This window comes from Pithys albifrons, chromosome 10 (genome assembly GCF_047495875.1).
Source record: "Pithys albifrons albifrons isolate INPA30051 chromosome 10, PitAlb_v1, whole genome shotgun sequence".
NCBI lineage: Eukaryota > Metazoa > Chordata > Aves > Passeriformes > Thamnophilidae > Pithys > Pithys albifrons.
Window position 1 is genome coordinate 16,029,494 of NC_092467.1, and position 22,064 is coordinate 16,051,557.

At 40.5% G+C, this 22,064-nt stretch overlaps 1 protein-coding gene across 1 annotated transcript; it reads left to right on the forward strand.

The window, feature by feature from the left end:
• Positions 1–374: 374 nt before the first annotated feature.
• CNN3 (calponin 3) lies at positions 375–21,907 on the forward strand. The gene is made up of 7 exons (XM_071565803.1): positions 375–548; positions 16,873–16,994; positions 17,442–17,508; positions 18,738–18,875; positions 19,291–19,407; positions 20,124–20,270; positions 20,811–21,907. Exons 1-7 carry the CDS (start codon positions 492–494, stop codon positions 21,156–21,158), a joined length of 996 nt encoding a protein of 331 aa, XP_071421904.1. The 5' UTR covers positions 375–491; the 3' UTR covers positions 21,159–21,907.
• The last annotated feature ends 157 nt before the right edge of the window (positions 21,908–22,064 follow it).

The following is a 22,064-nucleotide window of genomic DNA, read 5'->3' on the forward strand; positions in this document are numbered from 1 at the left end:
CCTCAGTGCCATCATGCCGGGCCGGCCGCGCTTCCCCCCGGTACCCGCCGTTCGCCGACCGGGCCGGGGAGGCCCCCTGAGCTGCCGGACCGCGACCACCGCCCGCTCCCCGAGGGCACCGCGTGCCGCAGAAATGCGCGGCGGCGGCGCATTCCGCGGCGGCGGCCCCCAATGGCCAAGGATTCCTTCTCGCTGACGTCTCCCCGCTCCGCTCCCCGCCCCGGCCGGACCCCCGGGCGGCGCCCGGCAGCGGTGGCGGCGGACGGGGCGGGCCCAGGCGGGGCGGGCGCCCCTCCCCGGGCCCCCTCCCCGCGGTCCGGGGGGGCTGCCCCGGCCCCGCGCCCCGATTGGCGCGCGGCGGCTCCGGCGGCCGCGGGGCCGGGCCGGGGGGGTGGGACTAGAACTTTCCGCGGCCGCGGGCGGACTCTCGCCTCAGCCCGGAGCCGCCAGCGCCCGCGCTCAGCGCCCCCGGACCGCGGGACATCGCTGCCATGACCCACTTCAACAAGGGGCCCTCCTACGGGCTCTCCGCGGAGGTTAAGAACAAGGTACGGGGGGCTGCGGCGCCGGGCTCGCTGGGCTTTGTCTGCGCCGGGACGGCGGGGCGGGATGGGATGGGATGCGGACGGGGACAAGGCGCGGCGCGATGCCGTGCTGGGCTTCGCTACCTCCGGCTACCGGCGGGAGTCCCGCTGGTCCCACTTCGTGGCGGCTCGCAGGGATGCTCCCGCCGCCGGCCCGGGACAGCGCTGCGCTCCGCGGCACCGCTTCGAAACGTCCTGCCGCGGCGGGGGCTGGAGAGCTGTCAGCGCCGGGCGGATCCGTGTTCGGAGCCGCGTTTCACGGCAGGGCTGCACCTGCCCGTCGTTGGTGCTGGCACGGGGCAGCCCGCTCGTCCCTTGTCCTCCCGCCGGGACCGCGCGGGGCGCGCTGCCGTCCCACGGCCGTGTGGCGGCGGAGCGGAGCGGGGCAGCGGCGCCGCGGCGGGGCCGGGCCGGGCGGGGCGCAGCCGGCCCCCCTCTCAGCGATGCGCGGCTCTCGCCCCCCGCGCCGCGCATTCCTCTTGCATGACATCATGGGACATCACGGGCACGGGCGGCGCGCGGCCAATCGGCGCGGGCCCCGCACAGAGACGCGCATTGTCCACCCGTCCGCCCCGCCCCGCGGGGATGCACAAAGGAGCGCCGAGCGGGACCCGATCCTGGCTTCCCGCAGCCCTGCACCCTGCTGGGAGCTCCGGCAGCACCGAGAGCCTCGGCGACCGCCGCCACCACGAGACTATGGTGTAAAACGGGCAGAAAGGCCAGCGCTGACAGCAGCCGGGCCCCGGGGGTTGCGCGCCGCTCTGCCGAGGTTTCTGCATAGTCTGTGGAACAAAAGGTGCCTAGTGCTGCCCTGTTACACCAGCTCTTACCTTGCTAGGAACAATTACCTGATAAGAGGAAAAACTTTTGTACTATAAAACGACACCGCTAAACAGGCGGGGATAAGTTCGTGCTGTGTCTTTATTCACAATCTTAAGTTCTAAACGTGGTATTTAATAACTAGTTGTTTCACCCACATGTCTGGTTTCAGGCTTCAGCAAATCCCCAAATCCTGTTTTACTTGTAGCTGAGTAGAAAGGGGAGGAGGGAGAAAAGTAGTTAACTTTAAGCGTTTTAATTTATGCTTTACAAAATAAAGTTTTGTCTTTTTTTTTTCTTTATTGGCTTTCTCAGGATGGTTGTGGGTTCTGCTGCAAAGTTTGATGACATCATGTAACCAAATGTCTTCCAGAGTGGTTGCTTCTAGCATCTAATTTGGTGATTTATCTACACCGTTACAATCCTAAAAACAAAGGCCTAAGAAAAAAGATTAAAACATATGTTGTGTATTATTGCATGTGAATTAGGAAGAAAGTAGATCCTCTTCTACTTTAAAAAATATTGACAGACTCATGTAGGCTTAATGGTGATCTCTTAATGGAGACAAGATGGGAAGACGGTCTTTGTTCTTTCTTTCAGTTTCTTATTGTCATCAGCTTCCTTAGGGCCTCCTGAAAGGAACTATTCCAAGTCTGTGCATTAACAGAGGGTTGGAAACTGATATATTTCATAGCTCTATGCAAAGGGCCTTCTACTTCATCCTGCTGAGTGTTGTTTCATTTGCCTTCAATGCAAATATTGCAGAGGGATGGATGTTCTGGGGCAGCTTCTGTTTATTTGTTTGCAGGTTTCTGTTGCCATCCTTGGAAATGTTAGTGCAGCAGTGCCATAGAAAATAATTTAAGTGTGCCAAAGATGAATGAACTCATCTCCTTTTAAAAATAAACAAGCAAACAAAAACCCTGCAATGAACAACGGAAACTCCAGAAAAGATACAACTTTGAACTTTTAGAATGTTATTTTTATTGTGCAAGATCAAATTTCAGAGCAATTATGTTATATACAGATCTATTGGGTACCTCTAATCTAGTCTCTTGCATGGGTCTGTGTTTAGATGTGTGTCTGTTTCTCTCTATAATTCTAGAAGATCAGCGAATAATGTCTCTAAAAATCAGAAATTCCTTTTTCTAGATCCTTCTGTTGTCTCATGAAGATTTGAAGAACAGCATCTAGTTTCGGACTCTTGGAGGATCAGGCTTTGCTACTGATTGTAATCACACTTTCTAAGACACTGGCCTTTGTGCAAAATATTGTTTTATGAGGGTCTTATTGTGGTGTTGGAGTAGTACTTGTAAGTAGCTGTAGTACCTCCCTACTTGAATGACAGTTAATGTTAGATACCCTTGTTAGAAATATTCAGTGCTCATCCCCAAGCAGTGTTTTGCTGTTGATGTTCAAGATTCAGTCTCTAAGCATAAAATCTTTTTTTTTAGTTTGGTCTTTAGGGCTTCGCCCTTCCCTCCCCCCTTTTTGTTTTTTTGAGGCTCCACCTTTCTCTTGTTTTACTCCTTACCTTAGTTCACACCAATATGGTGTCTGGCTCTTGTTATGGATCTCTTTTCCTCATTCCAACAAAGAAAGCATAGATTTTGTTTACTGGTTCCCAGCTGTAAGGAAACTTGTCTGCTTGAGAAATGTGTAGGTAGTCAAACTACTGTAATCCCTTTGAAGCTGATTCCCTGTTTACTTGAGATCACAGAAGATACTTGATCCAAAACAAATACTCAGTGAGGAGCCCTTTAAGCTGATTGAAATGGATGATTTCTTCTGCAAGCAAGAAATTATTTTCTTCCGGAGCAATGGGAGAGTTAATGCAGTACATGAGGTTAGCATAGCTTGAGATGATGATGCAATTAGATAAAGCTACCAACTAGTTTTTATGTTTTTGTCTGATTTATGAGCCATTGTCTCACTGCATAAGGTGTGGAGCAAACAGGAATGTTTGGCAGAAGGAGAGGTTCCAGTTCATTCAGCTGCTTCCTAGTGACTCCACCCTTCCCATGGAAATGTTATTTGTATTGGGCAGGCATTTATCTTCCCCCTCCTCTTATGTTTGATGCAGTGCCAGTTTCATCTTCATAAGAAAGTGAGGATGGGCAGAAATATGGTTTGTGTGGGGAGTTAAATTTTGCATAGCATTTGGCTGTTCCATGTCCCTGACCTTCCTTCCAAGTCATCCCTGTGGCAGGAAGCTGTCCACTGGTCAGTACCACTTTCCAAACTTTTTTAAGACCAGGGAGTAACTGAGGTGAGTTATCCTGTTCCTGCAGCTGCCACCCTCAAAGGTCAAGCACCAGCAAGATGGAAAAGGAAGGGAAACAAGCTTTTTAAACAGAAGGCTATTAGACCAACGAAGCCTGTAAACAAAATATCTCTCTATTTTGCAAGTGTGCATGAGGGCAGTTGTACTTCCTGCTTTCCTTCTCGAGGGCAAATACAGATTAAAGAAAAAGAATTGAAGTGTCTGTGGTGAATAATGCTAACCAGTCCCAGGTATGATTATCTTCCTCTTGAAACTGCTGAGGAGAAAATCTTGTCCTGTATTTTACTTGCTAAAGACCAAATAAACAGATGCAATTGTTTTTTTTTTTCTGATAGTTGATCATAACTCTTGAAATTAACATTTCCTAGCTAAATATCAGTTTTGCTGTGGGAAATACTAAAACTTTCTCTTTGTGTCCAATTTCTGTGGTTTTTTTTTTCAAAGAAGTGTGAATTTTCTTCTAGCTGGCTTCATGTTTTGGTAACAGATCTGCAGTTCAAATGAACTTCCTAACTTTGTCTTTTATATTTGTTGATTTCCAGAAATCTGAGTGTGTTAATCTTGAAGCATCCTGTTTTGTAATGGCTGTTCCCAGTCCTCCTATAACCAAGATACACAGAGATGAATGAGATGCTGAGTGAAAATTTCTGCTTTTTTACTCAAGAAACTGTCAACTAGATGCCTAGACCTCATTTGACACAAGAGAAAAGTACTTAATGGTATAGTTTTGATAATTGAGTCAACAGCAAAACTGTGCACAAAACATAAATATGACAATGGAATAATTCCATAGCTAAACTTACAGTCAATCAGTGTTTGGCACATTAACTACATATATCACTTAAAAACACATTAGGGATATAAAGAATGAAAGCTTGTATTTTGTTAGTTACTCTTGAGATGCATTTTTTTACTGCATTAGCAACCAATTTATGAGTTCTTCAACTTATTTACAATATCCCTGCTGGTTACTTCTTTCTGATACTTAGTTTTACCCTGACTGACAATATTAACATTCCATAACTTGGGTTCAACAAGAAGTACTAGAAAATGGTCCTGCTGTGTGCTGCCCTCCACTTCCAGATCATGTAACCTTCCTTTTCTGGCCAGAAGCCTTTTGCACTTTGAGAACGTGTTTGTCACCTCAATTGTCGAAACATGAGTTAAGCCTATTACTGGAAATTTTGTAGAGGATTTTTTATTTAAAGAAACCTAGTGAATCACTGGCTTTATTAAGCTGTAGTAACCTATTAATTTGTATTCTAGTGTAAGACCCCACATGTAAAGAGTTCTCATGTTGACTCAGAAGTGGTATTAAATGCAGTGGCTCTAATCAATAGCTACCTGTTTTGGTTAGATTTTGTTGTTGTTGCTGTTGTTGTTAAAGGAAGAAATAGTCCAGCAGTGGAGAATCTTAACTGCAGTATTTCTAGACATCTTAATCCTTTACTTTCTATCTCAGTGTGTCTGCTCTATCTTGATATGTCTAATCCATTTTTCTCTTTTACACTGTTACAATCTCAGGACAGGTCTGCTCTCTTAGGCATGATCAGGTGTAAGTTTCCTGTTCTGTGGCTACTTCATTAGAAGTATTAATAATACGGCAGTAATAAGTAGCCCTACAAACAGCTACAGACTGATAGTGATGGAACTTAATGCAGCATTGGGTTGCCAGTTCATAGCAATGATACAGCTCTTTTTACAATAAGCAGATGCAAGTAATTGGCCATGGAAACACTTGTCTTGCCAGCAGCTTGGATATTAGCACCCATGCCATTAGTTTAAAGCCGTTTGTAGACAAGCTCTGCCTGTTCTGTGCATTTGTCTAAGTCCACAAACATTGAGGCTTGCCTTTGGGAACCCATGCATTACCCCAAAAGGTAGCCTGAGCAGGTGAGATGGAACAGAAGAGTGAAAGTGGCTGTCCCAGTGACATCTGGCAGTTGTTGCTGTAAACCCCTGACACAGGAATTGGTTTCTTATGCCCAATGGTTTAAATCCCCAGTAAATTTAGATACATCATTGCAAAGCTGACAGTTGTCTTTCAGAGTCCTCATGTTTCAGAACTGTCACTGCTTGAACTGCGAGGCATGTATTGCTGCCCTGTGAAAAGCCCCAAGTGAGGGGTGTAATTTCCACTTCTGTCTTTTGGCTTACACCATATTTTTTAGGAGGAAGAGGATGAATGGCATGGTCTAGCCAGGATTAGCTACAGCTACCTCATGAACATCAAAGCAGAGGTGGAGGACTAGACCCGTGTGCTCCTGTGTGTGCATGAGGCCAGGACACAGAAACTGCTGGTGCTGCTGCCAGCAAAGCACAGGGCCTAAGTAAACTGAGAATAAGGATGTTTGCTGAAAACTTTTGACTATGTTTAACCTTAGGAAGCACACTGTGTCTGCACTTTCAAATTTGAAGCACTTTCTCTGTATGTATCAAATGTATTATAGTGACTTCTTTTGTGGTGGATTAATAAACTTTTAGTAAAACTTCTACCAGTGGTAGGAAATCATAAAACTTTCTAAGGTTAATTTTTAAGGGTATGGGATAAGTATCAAGTCTTGCATCCTTTACTTGGAAGCTCATACCTCCTATGGCTGGAATACTTCTGAAGAAAGCAAATAGAGTTTGACAGTCATGACAATTAAATGGGTTTAGCAGTTTCAGAAAATAAAAGGTGTGATTTGCATTACAGTAAGGCTTGCTTGGTTAAAATCTAAAAATGAATGTGCTCTTTGTGTGGCTCCAGAGTTTGACTTAGTTTAAAATATAGATTAAAATACTTATTACAGTCCTGTTCCTGAGTCAATACCCTTAAAAGGCAGATGGATGCATGCATTCTTTGGGACAACAGTACGTCACTGATTTTTGTCTCACCTTGTCTTTTTTGACAGAACATTAATTCGGAGGCTTTTTCTTGCCTCCAAATAATTTATAATTTGCCTTGAAGAGTAAAGGATAGAAACTTCTTTGTACTCAGAATTGTTAGCTTCTGTAGCTGCATAACACCGTATACACTGGGCATCTGACACGTCCTTTTAAGGCAAACTTTGTAGAGATTCCCATCCCCTATGGAACTGTTCAGGAAAGGCCTCCAGTAAAAATAGGCTTGAGGCCAGGACACGTAGGGCAATTTGAAACAGATTTTTTCTAAGTGAGATCATGTGAAAATCCTTTTTCTTTTCTTTAAGAGGGACTCTTTTGCTTAAAAATGTTTTTGTAAGTATCAGATTCTAAACAACTCTAACTTGAATAGCTATATTCAGCAGCAAACGCTCTCTTTTGAGTAAATACTTTCAGTTTTAAAGTAATGCCTCATAGTAAGTTATGTTGTTGTTTTTATTTAGTGGAATTGAATTATAGTGTTTTTCTCAAAAACAGTTTTGACTTTCTTCAGGTAGGTGGTTCTATGTTTGGGGATTTTTTTTCTGTTAATTCCCCCGCCCCCCCACCCCATTTAAAAAATAAAATAACCTTTTTTTTTTTTCCCACTTTCTCCTCTTCCTTGAGCCACTGCAGATTTTAGTAGGTATTTGGAGGGGAGAAATAATTAAACTTCTTGTTGCTTCTATAAAACCGACTCTTATCCAAAGCGGATACTATCCTGGATGTATAAATGATGGAGACTGGAAGGCATTGGTCACGCTGGAGGAGCTGGCAGTGAGTGAAGGCCATCCCAGCGAGGCATGAAGTGCTGTTGTCACAGCCACGCTCTAGTGCCCTGTTTGGACTCTCACCAAATGCCTTGCCCAGTCCCAGCAACAGGGCCAAGCATACTTTAAAGCCTGGGGAGTCTGAACTTGCTCTGGTCACTGATACTTACTTGCTCCTGGAAACAAGGCTTTAACCATTCAGTGCCTTTGCTGCTTCCCTTCTAAGACTTGATTGACCCTGTCTTCTGGGGTCAACACGGGATTTTTCTTGAGGACTTTATGTAGGCAGACAACCTTTTGGCTACAGAGTAATTCTTAAGAGTTATAGAGAAGTGAAACTGTATGTGGCTTGTGTATACACCCTGCAGGACCTGAACAACCAGTATTTTCCTAGATTTGGGCAAAAATTAAATATTTCTGCACTTCGTTGCTGTTCTCAAGTGCCTGCCTGAAGGTGGAATCTTTTCTATTGCAAATCCTAGCTGTCAGAATTATAGATGGATTCTAAAAAAATCTTCCTGGCCTGCTTTGCATATTTGTGCCGTGGCTCTTCCCAGGATAAAACTGGACATTACTGCTGTAAAAACCTTACTTTGCTTTTCTGCTAAGAAAGTTCTCCTGTTATATTGCTTTCCTGCTGATATTTCCACTACTTCAGCCTCTTATTTAGAGATCATTATCTTATTCAAGCAAAATTGGGAATACAAGTGTAATTGAAAAATACTTTTCTCTTGTCCCTAATCAGTTGACTACATACTAGAAGCCTTCACAGAAAAAGATAAGGCATAATATCCATGTGAATTTATGAAGGGATTTGGTTATATTTAAATGTTCATGGTGAAAGGCAGCTCCTACCTCACTGCTAACATTTCCCTTCTGTGTTCTGCCCATGCTTAAGATGAGTCAGAGCTCTGGCCAGTACACACCAAGCGGAAGGATGTGTTGGAGCAGTACCTGTACTGCAGCTCCTGCTGAGATTCCCACTGTGTAACCTGCCACTGCTTTGCTTAACTTCATAACACTGTGGGGGGGATCAGTCTGAAGTTCTGCTATATATCATATCTGAAAGTCAATACATTGTTAAGTCAATGAAGCAGATGTAGTTCAGGCACATATCTCTAGTGTTCTAAGACTAAATGGTCTTTGCTTGCTTTTGTGAGAAGCTGTTCCCTTACCCTGCTGATGTCATGCCCCAAACAAGTAAAAAGTACAGCTAACTTTCTATGAAAATAAAATCTAAGGCCTTTTTATTATGGTCTGTCTTAATACCAACCTTTATCATTAATAAATGATGCTGAAAATGTTTCTCTTGTGGAAAAGTACTTCTACTTGGAAGAATCTAGCAGGTTTTAATAAAAAAAAAAAAACTGTGAGATTAAATATCAGAGATAAAGCACTGGTCTTTGAATGGATGGAAAAGAACTGGAACAAAACATAACTAACAAAGTTAGAGTTCAGTCAGGGCACCTGAGCATTTTGTTCTACAGAAGAATTTAAGGTTCCATTATACTTAAGGATTGAGATTTCTCAGTTATTTGCAGCACAGAATTTCCCATACATTCTGCAGCTTGGGTATTTCAAACCTACTGTCCATTCAGGTGTCCAGCACAATGAGACCACAACTATCCTCGTGGCATCCTAAGTTTTGGATGCCCTACCCACCCCCAGCAGTGCCAGCTGTTCTTTCTGCTTGTGCTTAATTCCTGAAAAATGTTGATTTAGAAGTTTCTACAGGATGTTGAATCAGAACACCTTATGCAGGAGTTTGACTATCTTTTCTTCTTTTCACGGTAGTACTTTCTTCGGTAGTCATAAATTTCAGTGTAGCAGGACTATGGCTTGATTTGTACATTACTAAAACTACATTTTCATTAAATAAAAAGTTGAGCTAAAAGTGCGTCTAATAATAAATTTTGTCACTCTTGTCATTTCAGAATTTTAATGGTAGACCTTTAAAGATGGATATTATTAGAAAATTAAGTAAACATTTTCTAACATCTTTATGATCATCACCTATTTTTTAAAAATATCATTATAACACTTTATGTGGTTAAAGCACAACTTGTTTGGTTGACCATATCTAAAATATATTTGGATGTTTCCTGGTTTATAATCAACCTTGTGCATCACCTACTGAACTTTAACTGGTCAGAGACATACCCGGGAAGGGAGGGGGTGAGGTGGAGGCCTGGGAGCAGCAGATTATTTTTCATTCTTTGTGCTAAGTCCATTCTTCCAATATTTTTGCTGGCAATAAAGCAAAACAATAGTATGAAGCAGCTGATAGACAAGGTTTTCTAAAGCTTAGGGTGTGAAATCTGCATTTTTTGTGCTTCTGCTAAGAAAACTGGCTATGGGAAAAATTACCTCAACCAGAAAAAAGTGCTATGCATGAACTGACAGATTTTGATCTCCTGACTTTGTGAAATAAAAACCTAGGCAGACCTTGCTAACTAGAAGCAGCTAAGGAGCTTCTCAAGAAATCGTGTCTTTCACCTAAATTAAAAAAAAAAAAAACAAACCAAAAAACAAAAAACAAGGACAGATTGAATCATTATGTGCCAGGGTGAAACAGTGGTAGGCATTAGAGAAACCTGTGTTTTCTTTATGAATACTTACGACACCCAGCTCAGTTAGGCCATTCAGCTAATGTGAATTCATGGAATTAAATCAGCACTGGCTGACAGGTGACCAGGCAGGAAACACTGAGCACTGTGAATTGGGAAATGCCTGTTACCCAAGACCTGCCATGTCATCTGGTTCATTTTCCAGTCAAAGCTGTGCCTGGGATCACACCTCGCAGCACAGCCAAGTGTCTGAGCTTACCATGTGGGGGCAAAACAGCAGCAACAAGAGCAGAGTCTTGCAGCTTACCTTTGGAAAAAGTGCAGAGAAAATGAAGCATGGACTGTGTCTTTGCTGGAGAGGAAGAAGAAATGTGCATTTTGAGTAAATTTTTTAGCATTGCTTGTCAGCTTTCTTTAGGCAACTGTTTTGAGGAATGTTTGAGTTTACCAATTAGCCACTTGCTGCTGTAAAACATAATTCCTCTGGTTTTGGTAAGTGAAGAGGGTTTGAAGAGAAGAAAGAATGTATAGAGAGAGACTCTGACTGAAATAACCAGATTTTTTGGTCCTATTTGAAAGGGAAATTTGAAAGACTTGTCAACAGAGCTGGGCCTTGGGAAAGGGCTGCAAACTCACCATACAGTTTGCTTATGAAAAGATGTATTTTAAAAGCCATTCTGTTGGGGAGAAAAATAAGTAAACTTCAACAAATATATAATTTCCTGAGTTTTTGTAGTAGCAATAGATTAGAAAAGTATTCTGAGAAAGAGCAAGTGATCATTGATGATACTGTTTCTGTTTGCAGGCTCCTTTGAGGCTTTGGGAACTACTGTTCCAACAGAGTTACAGTAGAAGTTGTCTCAGGAGACACTTGCTGGGTTACTACTGGAAAAACTAAATTGTTTTCAGATGCTTTGGATTTTTTTTTTCTGTTTCTGCACCAAATTGCTCTGTAAGAGTTATTTTCTTCCCCCCTCAAAACAAGATTAACTAGGCATCACTAATGTCTGTCAGTATGGCAGGCAACCAGTATTTTCTGTGCAGTACTCAGCAGGGTGTTTCAGAAGACATCACTAGTGATGTCAGAGCCTGCCCAGATTTGCTACGTCATATCAGTCATACCAGGGGTGGGTTTAAAACCAAGAATTCAGTTCCCATCAGGAATAACAGGCCTTTGTGCATTGAGTTGGATCTTAGCTGAGAAGAATTGTATCCCAGTGGTTTTTTTGAATGAAAACAGCAACGATTTAAAATAATAGGTAGTGACTACTCCTGAAACCATACTCTGTGAAGAAATGTAGGTAGTTCAGCAATATACAGACTAAATTAATAGTGCAAAGGAACTTGATACCAATGTACGGTGGCATGAGGTGCTACAGCTGACGATTAAGGAGAATTGGAATTACAAGCTAGAAAACTGTGACTCTGACAAGACATGATAAGAATGAGAAGTACAATAAAAGTATGAGAAGTACAATAAAATGAGAAGTACAATAAAAACTGAGAACAGGTTTGAAAGGGTGAAGGTGTTGCAGTAACGCAGCTGCCAAGATCAAGAGGGAACCAGCACCCAGTCCAAGGGCAGGTAGTGTGTCTGAGTTGTTGGTGCACTCTGGGGGAAGAGATGGTAGCATTTGCTTCTTGAATAGTCTGCAAGCTATCACAAAGTCCTACTGGACAGCCAGGCAGTAGAATACCTAGTTCTTCCAGCCAGCTGACTTGGCAACAAACACCATGCACAAGTACAGATATCTGTACTTGTAAGATGACTTGGAAACTTTGAGGCATGGTTTGTTCTTTCTTCACAGAGTTTAAACTGGTGCCTGTGGGAAGAATGCCAGGAATTTTGGATTGATGCTCATCCTTCCCTCCTTTAAAGATTAAAGCCCAAATTTTGATTTACAGAGAAAACAGTGAGATGTTGGCAAGGTATCAGTTATGCTACACATAACAAAAAATATTGTTGACTATTAAGCAAAATGGATACAGATGTAAAATTTTGTGCTAAGTAGCATAGTGGGATATAGTGAGATCTTTCTATATAAACAACACAGAGTGTTCTCTGCCTTTCTATACAACAGTCCATAATGACAGAAAAAAGTGCATGTTCAAATACTGAATGATGACTTTTAGTTCTTGAAGTACTATTTTTTTTGGTTTTCATCTGGATTTTCACATTCCCTTTACCACTGGGTTTCTTGTGCACAAATATGGCTCCTCTGACATTTGCTTTTGCATCAGTTCAGGTCAACATACATGAAATTAACAGGGAATTTTAATTTGTCCTTACAGTGAAACGTCACTGGGTTGGTAGCTCATATGGCATGAAGCTTCACTTGACAGTCATCTTGGTATCATGTCACTCCCTCTTCTTACCCACTTTCAGTAAAAATCAAAACCTTGTATTTTCCCCACTGTCTTAGATTCTCTGTCTCAACTTAGAGGCTATGTTATTTATTTACTCTATGACTAAATACCCAGTGATTATGTCTTTACAACTTTCTGTCACCTCTGAAGCTGAAGATTAGATATGTACAGTAATCTATTTACACCATAGAATTTTAACCAGAAAGTTTACATTTGGTTGTGTAATTAAAAAAAAAAAAGTAGAAAATCCTTCTCCCTGATTATAAGAACTTATTGTTCTGTGACATTTTCTTGGTCATTCACATAGCCAGTTAGATATTAACACTGTTCTTCTCACCAAAGTTTTGCTGTGTAAATTTTAGATACGAGGTAAGCTTTCTCCACTATTTTTTTAATTGGAAAAGTTAGTAATTTTGTGTTACTTCAAGCAAGAATAGGGGCCATATGAAATTTCTCCCTACAAAGAATGCTAACATCCAAAACTTAGGGCTTTATCTATTTTTCTGTTCACTTTGGTGAAAAAGTATGTATTAATCTCTTCCTATGCCATCTTGGAGTAAAGTCCTGCTTATTTCTCTTACTGTACATGTCCCTGTACTTTATGTACCTTGGAAAACCACAACATACAACCTACACTCTTCTGTGTATATAAATCTTGGGTTTTGTTGTCACTGTTCCCATGATAGAGTTGTTGATGCACTTTGACGAGCATATGCTTTTACTGCTAAAACTCCTGACTAGAGAGTGGGTGTTGTTTTAAATGCCTACTACTACTTTAAATTTAGCATGGTGCACTTTAAACCTTTGACCCTTGCTGGGAGGAGAAAGCCTTTAATCAAAAATTTCATCAGAACTAAGAAGTGCAAGCCGTTATGACATGATATGTAACTTTGAAAGTTTTATCTTTTATACCAGTTTTTTAACTTACTAAGTTTTCTGTTTATTACTGCCAGTGTAAAAAGCAGTTCGGTGTGCTTAAACTTTTTCTTGAGATACTATTACACTATTTTTCCAGAGTAGCAGCAATATAGGCAGCTGAACTCTTAAACCAGAGATCTGGCATATAAGTAGCCCTTAGCGCACAGTGTGTACTGTGTAATTTGGAAAAGATTAGTATGAAAGGACAACTGAAAGGCCATATGCTATCAGTTATGGTGTGAAATACTGTTTAACATCATCACTCAAACTTAACATGCTGCAGGCACCCTGAGTAACTTCAAGGGACACAGACAGATCATTAAAGTTGGCCAACATAACTTTGCTTGTTTCCAGGAACTCTTACGCTTGATAAAAACAGTGATGATTGCTGTTCTTGTACTACAGAGAGAGGGAGGGGTTTTACAGTGGAAGAGGTCCCAAACAGTAAAGTCCTACCTGAACAGAACTAGGTGTGAGAATCAGCTATGAACTTGCCAGAGGAATCAAGTTTAACCCAAGGATTCTAGCCTGAGGCATACATTGGCATAAATGTACGTATATCGGTTTATAATAGGCAAGTAACACCTACCCTCTTCCTTCCACAACCTTGGATCTCCTATAATTTTGACCACGTGTGTAAACATTAGTTTCCTTTCAAAGATATTTCTAACTATTTAATGTGTATCTGAAGTGTCAACAAAAAGAGGAGCATTCACAATTTTATCTATCTTTCAGTATTTGTCAGAAGAAAGTAAAGAAATTAACAGTTGGCTTTGTGCTATCTTATTTTGAACTTATATAAAATCTTTATATCCATTGCTACAATTGAATAATTTCTACATATTCTGAAACTGAAGCTTTTTTTCATGGCGCTGATGATACTTTGAATGAAGCTGCTTAGCTACTGCTTTCATCTTCAGTAGATAATGTTTTCTTTCGCTGTAGACTTGTAAGATTTAAGTCTCCTCCATGAAAGTTCAGTATTTATAAAGGATCAAATGTTGGCACATTGGTTAGTAGTAATGGAAAAAGACATCATTTTTTACATTTATATCAAAGCTTCCAGCTCCACCTCAAAGATACCAATCAAAGGAAAACTGGAACAACTCTGATATACGCATGTGGAAAATCTGAAATACTCTCTAACTTGGTGTTACATAACTTCTGGTTGTGCTATTGGGAGTAGAAGAGCTAAGCATTCAGAGTAAGCATAATGCCTTGCTTCTGGTAGTAGCTGACTTGTCTCCCCATTTAACCCATCCTTCTCACATGTTTGAAACCTGATTCTAAAATTTCCACATCTCTAGCTATTCAGGGTAGATTGAATATAATTTTGTGAAGAAACTAGCACCAATTTTTACCTTTTGTAACCTAGTTTCCCACCAGCTCAAAAATCAGAACAAAAATGTTACCATATTTAAGTCAAACTGTACAGTAGGTGAAGACAGTTCTGAAAACTAGCAGGTTTAATAGTAATGCTTTTAATGGCAAAAAGACAAGTCTCCTCATATGTATAAGCATTTTTTTCTTCCTATCCCTAGATAACCACTGTAGTGATACCCCAAGACAATTCAAAACCTCTTGAAAAACTCAGTATTTGAACATATGGCGAAGTACTCCAACATAAAGTAAATACTTTTCAGAAGTGATAAAATTCCATCTGATTACTTCTAAGTTCCCCAAGCAATGGGGGCAGCAATTTAATACTCAACTGTAATCTCACATATGGAATGCACTCACTATTAAATGAGGAAAAAATTTGCCTTTTATATGCTTGCCAAGAAAGATTAAAATAGCCACACTTGCAGAAGCATTTAGGGTTCTCACTCCTCCTGGCTTCCATATTTACTGACTGAAAAGAGACAAAAACCAAAGCAGTGTCCTTCAAGGAAGCTGTGAACTTCAGTTACCTTTTCCAGTCTGCTTCTCATCTTAGCTATCTAATATCCAAGAGGTGTGATTAAAAAAAGTCATGACATTTTCCTTGTCATGTTGTGCAGAATACTGCACAAAATTTTATACTTTAATTAAGATCTGAGCATAGGGATGGGATAAGTGCATTATCCTGATCTGTAACTAAGGCACCATAGCACTACTATTACAAACAGTCTAAGAAAAATAAGTATTACTCAGGCAAGTTTTTGAAGTAAAGCCAGAGATACAGGAATTTTCCATTCCACTTAGAAGAAAAATAGAGAACAGAGTACTGTAATTTTTAGCTTGGTCAGTTTGGAGTTAGGGATTACTAATGCTAGCCAAAATGTAGTAATTGCCTCTATTCAAGTAATTCACATATGCTGGAATTCTCAGCCCCTGCAGTATAAATATAGCTGCTAATAGCTGGCCTTCCTGGGCTGACATCTTAAGACTATATGTAAAAAGCCTGAAATGTACATTTTAATTTGCATGTGAATGGCTTTACGCGAGTTTTTTCTTAGGAATTTGTAAGGAACTGGTGTAGGTGAGCTGATTTCCCATGAGTTGGAAACACTGCAAGTACATTCTGTGCTTGCCTGTCTGGTTTCTCTCGGTAGCTCCCTCGCTCCCACCTTGCTAACTGACCCATGCGGGACAAGTAATGAAGGTGGAAAAGTGTTGCCAATCTCCATACTAATGGAGGTTATTTATCACACACAATTTTGTTTTGTTCTCAGAAAAAGTAGTGATGTTTTCAGTGATAGAATCTCTTTTGTCCAACTCGCCAATATTGAAAAGTATTGCAGAGGTGACAGGTTTAGGCTGAAGGAAGTTTGAGCTACTTTTCAGTTTGTTCAGGGGAGGGGAACAAAGGGCAGAGTGAAGGAACACGGAGGCCGTTGGCAGCTGGCACAGTTGAAGTTCACTGGTTTTAAGCATTCCTTTCACATGGATTGATTTCTAGTGACTGAAACATAAACTGACACGCAGAGTAGTGAAGTCTGAACATCTGGACAAGGAGTTTTTAAGTCACCTTGCTAAAAGTTCTGGCCCTCTGCTTGTTGCCTTTAACTTCAAGACTATTGCAGGTTTTCTTTCTTTACAATTAAAATGGGAGATCAGTTTATTCTATCAGTCTTGCAGCAAGGTCAAAAAGAGAAATAGCAGGCATAATAAAGGTTAAACAAAGATACACAGAATCCCCAGAATCCCCAGCAAGATAACTGTTAACGTTGTAGCAACAAGGGGACTTTACTGGGTCGTTTCCCCATTAATCATAAACTAGCTATAAAAGCAAAGGCACCATAATCTTCAGCTTCTAATCTATTATATAAAATGTCCCTGTAGAAATGTACATGTGAGCAGTAGTACTGATGGCTTGGCAATTCAGAATTCTTGTGTCCATAACACGCTATTTCCCTTTCTTACTTCCTGCCAAAGTACAACTTGTGTCAAATATTTTTTTCAAAACAAGTCTTCATTCCTCAGCAGCTGTGAAAAGACTGTTCACGAGCTGCAGCAATTCTTACACTAGCGAGGAGTGGGACATGCTTCAAAGTGCTTTTTTGAAAATAGACCTTTAGTAAAGCCATGAACATTTTAGCTGAAGTTCTTATATCTCCACTCTGATGTATAAAATACAATTTAAAACTCCAGCAATAAAATCACTGGACAACTGCTATAGCATACTCTGAAATGAAGTTGGAGTGGAAAGAGTTGGAGATTGCTCTTCTGAAGTAACTTTATAACTACTTGTGTTACAGATTGCCCTGAAATATGACCCCCAGATAGAAGAAGATCTGCGTAACTGGATGGAAGAGGTTACAGGGCTGAGTATTGGTGCAAACTTTCAGCTGGGTTTAAAAGATGGCATAATCTTATGCGAGTAAGCATTTAATAAGTAACCTTATTTTTAGGAGTTTTCTACTTCTGTGGAAATAAGAAGGGACTTTCTGAAGATTCCCCTTCAAAACACATCAACAATAAGAGTCAAAGATAGCTGACTGTAGGGTGGGAGATTTCTTTGAAACTGTGGTAAAAATGAAAGCTTAAATCTCCTTTATATTTCATCAAAAATTTCTAAGTGTTTCTAAATTAATTGGTGAAGCTCATTTCTGTAGTAATCAAATGGCACACAAAAACTCTCATGGTCTCCTAGACTTATTAGACCTGAAATTTGAGCTAGACACTCTGCATAAACCAAAAAATTAAAAATTTTGATGAAACTAATGGAACTAATAATGCGTGAGTGAAAGTATTATATAATGCTTGCACAAATGGTATAAAGATGAGATTTATTGTTTAAGCATCTCCCTCTTTTTCACCTCCCCAGGCTTATAAATAAGCTGCAGCCAGGATCAGTGAAGAAAATTAATCAATCAAAACTAAATTGGCACCAGGTAAAACAAAAAAAACACCACCCAAACCCAAAACTTCACCTCTAACCCCTTTCACCCCCAAACAGTTCTTTTGTTTTGTATTAACAAATTTGCTGTGAATATGGTCCATCTTAAATCTTAGTAGCACCAAGTTTGCGTATGATACATATCCAGCAGTTGAGGATACTGCACACATGAACACTGTTTAACAGAAAGCAGCTACAGCTGAGGTGGCTCATCACTGGCAGTTGAGTATACATATTTAGTGGTAGTGCTTTAGCTGTTCAATGAGGTGTCACATGGAAGAAGAACTTAGAATCCTATAGCAAGAGGCCTTTTCCAAGTTAGAAAACAAAGCTGTTTACTTTTTATTAAGTCACAGCTGAGCTTTCTATCCAGGTAGTGCTGCAAGGTGTTAGGTCAACAGGTTGCTTATACCTGGACATTGCTGTATGAAGTATCCTCCTGAGAAAGCATCTAGAGAGGATGCAACATGCATTTAGAACAAGCACCGAAAGGGTTGCTACCTAAAGTTGGTTGCTTTTGCTGTTGTTGGGTCTATCTTAATACTGCTATGTCAGCCTCCTTGCTTCCTTGGCATCGAACACTTCTAAATCTGGTGGATTTTTATTTTTTTTTTAAATTTTAATACCTCTTAAGACTTCAGAAGGAAAGATGAGATGCAATTCTTATTCCTTGTATTCCATATGGCTTTCCAGTTTCTACAGTACATAGTGCTAATAAACCCCAAAGCTTATTTGGTCCCAGGAGGTGAGCAAGATAATACCTTCAGTCCAAGTTAAACCTTCTTACTATCCACATAGTTATGTGATTAATTTTATTCAAAATTACCAGTTGCTGAAGTCAAATAGTATGGCCACCATGTCAAATTTTCAAATTTGAAGCAGGTTTTAGATTAGAATTTCTCTTGGAAGGGACACACAGCTGAGACAAGTTTTCTTATCAAAGCCCACTCCGATAAAATATGAGATATTCACTGATGGAGAGATGCCAGGCTGGATAAACCCTTGGTCAGATTTCTGAAATCAGTATTAAAACTAACAAAAAATAATCCCAGACTTCCCACCAGTCACTCTTAAACATGCCAGCTATTTTATTGAGTTTGCACAAGACAAAGAACTTGTGTAAAAAAAGCAAATGAACCAACCCACAACAGAAAGTTTTAAACGTTTTTAGTTTCTGATTTGAAATTCTGAGTAGAAAACTGGCTTTCTCTTGTTTCTGTTTAGCTGGAGAACATTGGGAATTTTATCAAAGCTATCCAAGTCTACGGCATGAAGCCACATGATATTTTTGAAGCAAATGATCTTTTTGAAAATGGAAATATGACTCAAGTACAGACTACTCTAGTGGCACTAGCAGGCCTGGTAAGTATTTGTACCCTGTAGCTGGCACAAATCCACATCAGTCCAGGTGCACCCTTGCAACCAATGTAAATAAAGAAAACAGCACACAGCCTGTCAGGAGAGGACAGACTGAGAGACTGATAGTGCAGAGGTTGCCCTTCAGTGGGCTGTGTGCTACCACATGCCCCAGGGAAGGCTTGGAGGACAGGGGAGCCTCACAGGAGAACACTAATTCCTGCAGACTGACTGGTAGCTTTGGAGTGCCATCTTCAAATGGCATGGGGAACTGTTACCTTCTCTCAGCCTTGACACACAGTCTGTCATAGAGACAGACTTGCTTGTGGCATCATTTGAGAGCCCATCATCTGGGCTGTAAAATCAGTGTTCCAGTAACAGAAAATATACTGAATACTCTATTTTCCCTCTCCCTCAATAGGCAAAAACTAAAGGTTTTCATACTACAATTGATATTGGTGTCAAATATGCAGAGAAACAAGCACGAAGTTTTGATGCAGGAAAACTAAAAGCTGGTCAAAGTGTAATTGGCCTGCAGGTAAGTATGAAATTCGAGTTTGCAGATAATTTCTTACATTAGAGAACTATTTTCTTGTTTTTATTAACTGATATGTTGTTTATACAAAACCAGCTGCAGAATCACAATATATTCTTATCATGGGAGGAGGAATGAAGTTTTAATTCTTGTAAGCAGTTGATTGGCTTTGTAAGTTCAAGTGACTGCCTGGAAGATTGGTTTGTTTGTTTTAAATCTGCTCTATAAGAGTAATTAGGAGGAAATGAACAGCTGATATTAGCAGCATCATCTCTGTCTTTTAAAGTGGTTTTAAAGACGGAGTTTTTGGATAGCTAAAGCTCCTTGTATGGTAGAAACTTTTTTTCTCACCACTTTACTTAGCAGTCATAAAAAACAAAACAAAATCTTAAAATTCCTGTGGTAGAGAAGCTGTGGCAGTATAAAGGAATCATTACAGTCCACTGTAAAAATTACTTATTATGTTTTGCTGCATACATCCATTCCAATTGCAATGCAGCTGGGCACATGCCAGTCATTGAAATGCCTTAGGATGACAACTGCATCTATTTTCCCTTTTGAAACTCAGTAAGGAGAAAGGGTAATTTGTTAGGGTAGTGGTCAAGCTACAGGAAAGCATGCACTGAAATTTTATTTGCAGCCATCAGTTACCAACCATATTTGTTTCCTTAGACTATGCTTAATGTACAAATAAATTTTTTTTCTATCCCCCAATAAAGATGGGCACCAACAAGTGTGCCAGTCAGGCAGGCATGACTGCTTACGGAACTAGAAGACATCTCTATGATCCAAAAATGCAAACTGATAAGCCATTTGACCAGACAACGATTAGCCTACAGATGGGCACTAACAAAGGAGCCAGTCAGGTAAGCAGCACTGTGTGGCACTGGCAGAATGGATACAGCTCAGCCAGGGAGAGCTGGTGACATAGGAGAGTCTGTGAGTGACACACAGCCACAAAGTCTTAACAGGCAGCAGCAAGTGGGTACAGTTCAGCTGTGCCTTTACACAGTAATTAAAGAGCTTGAATTTCTAATCATTAACCAGTGTGTTTTGTGTTGAGTGTCGTAAATCATAAATATGACCCGGTGATTCTAGAATTTCCGGCTGGCAGTGTTATACCAAAAGAAAACAGTAACTTCATTTTAAGTACTAATTAGACAGAGGCAAAAAAAGAAATTGCTTCCAGGCACCACCATAGTTGCAGCACTTAGTATATTCTTTCCAAAGAGGAATGTAAATTGAACCTTTTTCTGTGTCTTACCCACGAGTGAGCTTATGCTGCTCTGTTATACTTTAATTCGTACTTTGTAGCACTTTCAGTAAGGAGTACTAGTTGAAATCATAAATTTCATAATCACAGCTCTTGACCTTCTTACTGAACCTCTACAATCCTGTTTTATTAGGCTGGTATGTTGGCACCAGGTACCAGGAGAGACATCTACGATCAGAAGCACATATTACAACCTGTGGATAACTCAACTATTTCATTACAAATGGGTACCAACAAAGTAGCTTCACAGAAGGGAATGAGTGTGTATGGGCTTGGACGGCAAGTGTATGACCCCAAGTACTGTGCTGCACCCACAGAACCCGTCATTCACAATGGCAGCCAAGGGACAGGAACTAATGGGTCAGAAATCAGCGATAGTGATTATCAGGCAGAATATCCAGATGACTATCACGGAGAGTACCAAGATGACTATCAAAGAGATTACCATGGTCAGTACAGTGACCAGGGCATTGATTATTAGCTTTGCATCAAAAGTTCAGTATTAGTCCATTATTTTATTCAATAAGAACGAAACTAGCCTTGTGGAATTGTTACCTGTCTTTCCTACACACTACGCTTAATGTACCTAAAGAAATACTGCCTTACATACATTCCTTTTTCCTTTCTCTGCCCTTTCCCTGTCTAGTTGCCTTTAGTGCTGTAACAGTTGTAGTCTACAGCATAAACAATAACTGCATATGAAGTAAAAGGAATACTGTGAAAGGGGAAGTGCTCTTGTACAGCCAGGTTGTTAAATAAGGAGCTATGCATTCTCACAATCTCTACTTAGAGGTATTTACATACCATGTTAAGCCTTCATTTTACATATTTACAGCTTTTCTGTTTTTCAGAGGAGATAAAAATTTCATGTGGTCTTTGCCAATTAAATTTAAGATACCCCATTAGTGATTTAAATATAATTGCTATGTTTCTAAGGTATGTTTGCTAATGGTTAAGTCCTACATTAGACATAAGCGTGCATTTGTGATTGTGTATTCATTCCATTATCAACACTGACCAAACTTAGAAGTAGTTGTCTTACTAAAAAGGGAGCTTGTACAAAGTCTTGAGCCAACAGAAGTCTCATGATTGATGGTGCATTTACCTTTTGTTGTGCCATAATATATCCATGTAGAAGTGCTTTTTTCTTCCTTGAACTGTATTTATTGCCACACTTCTCAAACTGATCCCATTGTATTTTTATAAATAAATATTTTTTTCTTAAAGGTATGTAGAAGATCTTGTCTCATTTGTTATGCTACCATTCTTAAAGATTAGATGTCAGAAGAATTATTCCCAAATCGGCATCGCCTTTGCTTGTGTTAAGGGTAACGTAGAACTATCTCTTGCAGTTTGGGTTCATTCTTTTCCATGGGATTTAATCTAA